The sequence below is a fragment of the Microtus ochrogaster genome, chromosome 2 (genome assembly GCF_000317375.1).
Source record: "Microtus ochrogaster isolate Prairie Vole_2 chromosome 2, MicOch1.0, whole genome shotgun sequence".
Classification (NCBI taxonomy): domain Eukaryota; kingdom Metazoa; phylum Chordata; class Mammalia; order Rodentia; family Cricetidae; genus Microtus; species Microtus ochrogaster.
Genome location: NC_022010.1, coordinates 44,229,765 through 44,231,597, shown reverse-complemented (window position 1 = coordinate 44,231,597; position 1,833 = coordinate 44,229,765). Strand labels below are relative to the sequence as shown.

Genomic DNA, 1,833 nt, shown 5'->3' with positions numbered 1-1,833 from the left:
TTTCTCTTTTTCTTTATAGCTGGAGTCTCACCAAATGAATGTTAAAGTAAGGCTGGAGACCATTTGGGGTGGAAAGTCATTCAGATGCAGGAGGGGCCAAGAGATGAGCCCTGCATGGCAGCAGTGGGTAAGCATGACTTACCATCCACAGTGACTTGGCAGGAGCACTCGGCCTGGCCGGCGCTGTTCTTGGCTACGCACTTGTACAAGCCCCTGTCCTCAGGCAGTGCCTTCTGGATGGAGATGGAGAAGAGTGAGCCTGTGGGGAGAGAACAGGAACTGTGTGAATGCCCAGGCGAGGGCGCAGTACCTTCCCTGGTAGCTGTAGCACAGGAGGTGTCCTTAAAGGCCCCTTCTCAGAATCCAAGAGCAGAGGCCAGGCGAGAATTTGGCTGTCTCTGAATCCTCAAACTCTCTGTAGATAACCTGCTTCCAAAGAGCCTAACTCCTAATTCCCAATCAATCCTTCAGGACCCCTCCCCCACTGGAGGACTCTCTCTCATAAGCCGCAGAAGGAGGGAGACAAGCCTTTGTCAGTGGAAAGAAGGGGGAGGGGCAGATGGACATTGCCTGTCCCCAACACAGAGCATAAGCAGCCAGGTACAACCTCCTGGGGACAGTGGCTAGGAAGGAGTCACCTTCCAGTGACGCTGGGGATACTGCTTGGTAAAGCAAGTTTCTAAGAAAACAAAAAACAAAAACCATGAGTTTCGCTGGACAGTGGTGGCGCACGCTTGTAATCCCAGCAGCTGGGAGGCATAGGCAGGCAGATGTCCATGAGTTTGAGGCCAGCCTGGTCTACAGAGTAAGTTACAGGACAGCCAGGATTGTTACACAGACAAATCTTGTCTTGAAAAACCAAACCAAACTAAACGTGTGTTTGCTATGATGTATGTGTGGAGGAATGAGGACAACTTTCAGGAAGCTTTTTCCTTCCCCCATATGGGTGCCAGGGATTAAACTCAGGTCGTCAGGCTTGGCAGCAGGCACGTTTCCACTGAGACATCTCACCAGCTCAAGGTAAGGGGGTTTGAGTGAACAGGCAAGTAGGAGAGGGCGGGAACCCGTGTATAACAGGGACACTGGCCTTTGGGAAGCTCTCCTGTGAGAGCGTAGTGGCTGTGGTGTGTGACTTGGCAAATGGCTTTTTAGGAAGAGTGTTATGACTTAAGGACAGACCACCAAGGGGTCCTAGGCCATAAGAGAGGCTCCTGGGGCATTCTTCCTACAAGGCCAGGTTGCCTGCCCCCTTGGGAGGGGTGAGGATGGCTTCTTTCCCTACAGTCCACGTAGGCTACCCTTGCCTAAGAACCACCTCCGAGGGCCAAGAGGGAAGGCAGGCTGAGAATATACAAGAGCTCAGGGATCCGGTCCTTCCTCATCCAGTTCTCTTATCCTCAGACTGATTGGGACTCTTAGATCTTCCTGGGGGTAGGTGTGGGCCATTACGAATGGGGCTAGCCTGACCAGTCAAGAGTCAGCCATCTGCTAGGTCCTCCCTTGAGCCTTGTGAACAAGCCTATAGTATGGCATCCCGCTCAAGTCACCCAGTGAAGAGAAGGACAGAGCAGAGCCGTGCCACCCTGCTGTCTGTAAGCTATCCATTCCCACAGCCCCCAGGCCACTGTCACTGGGAGGATGCGGGACAAGATCAGTGGGCACTGTTCCCAGCGGGGACATAACCAATCAACATGGTTATACAAAGCAGATGGCAGGAAACGGAGAGAACAAGGGAAGCATCAGTTGGGCCCACAGCACCATGCCCAGGCTGGAGAGTTGGAAAGGCTACACTGTTTCATGGACCATACCCAGGCTGCAGAGTTGGAAAGGCTA

General features: G+C 53.0%; 1 protein-coding gene across 2 annotated transcripts in view; it reads right to left on the bottom strand.

Moving 5' to 3' along the window:
• The window catches only part of Mylk (myosin light chain kinase), a 255,864-nt gene that overhangs the window by 74,635 nt on the left and 179,396 nt on the right, over nucleotides 1-1,833 (bottom strand). For both annotated transcript variants that reach the window (XM_026788073.1, XM_013351635.2), the window contains one exon: nucleotides 143-259. In XM_026788073.1, coding sequence (XP_026643874.1) covers nucleotides 143-259 — 117 coding nt within the window. The remainder of the gene's footprint in view (nucleotides 1-142; nucleotides 260-1,833) is intronic.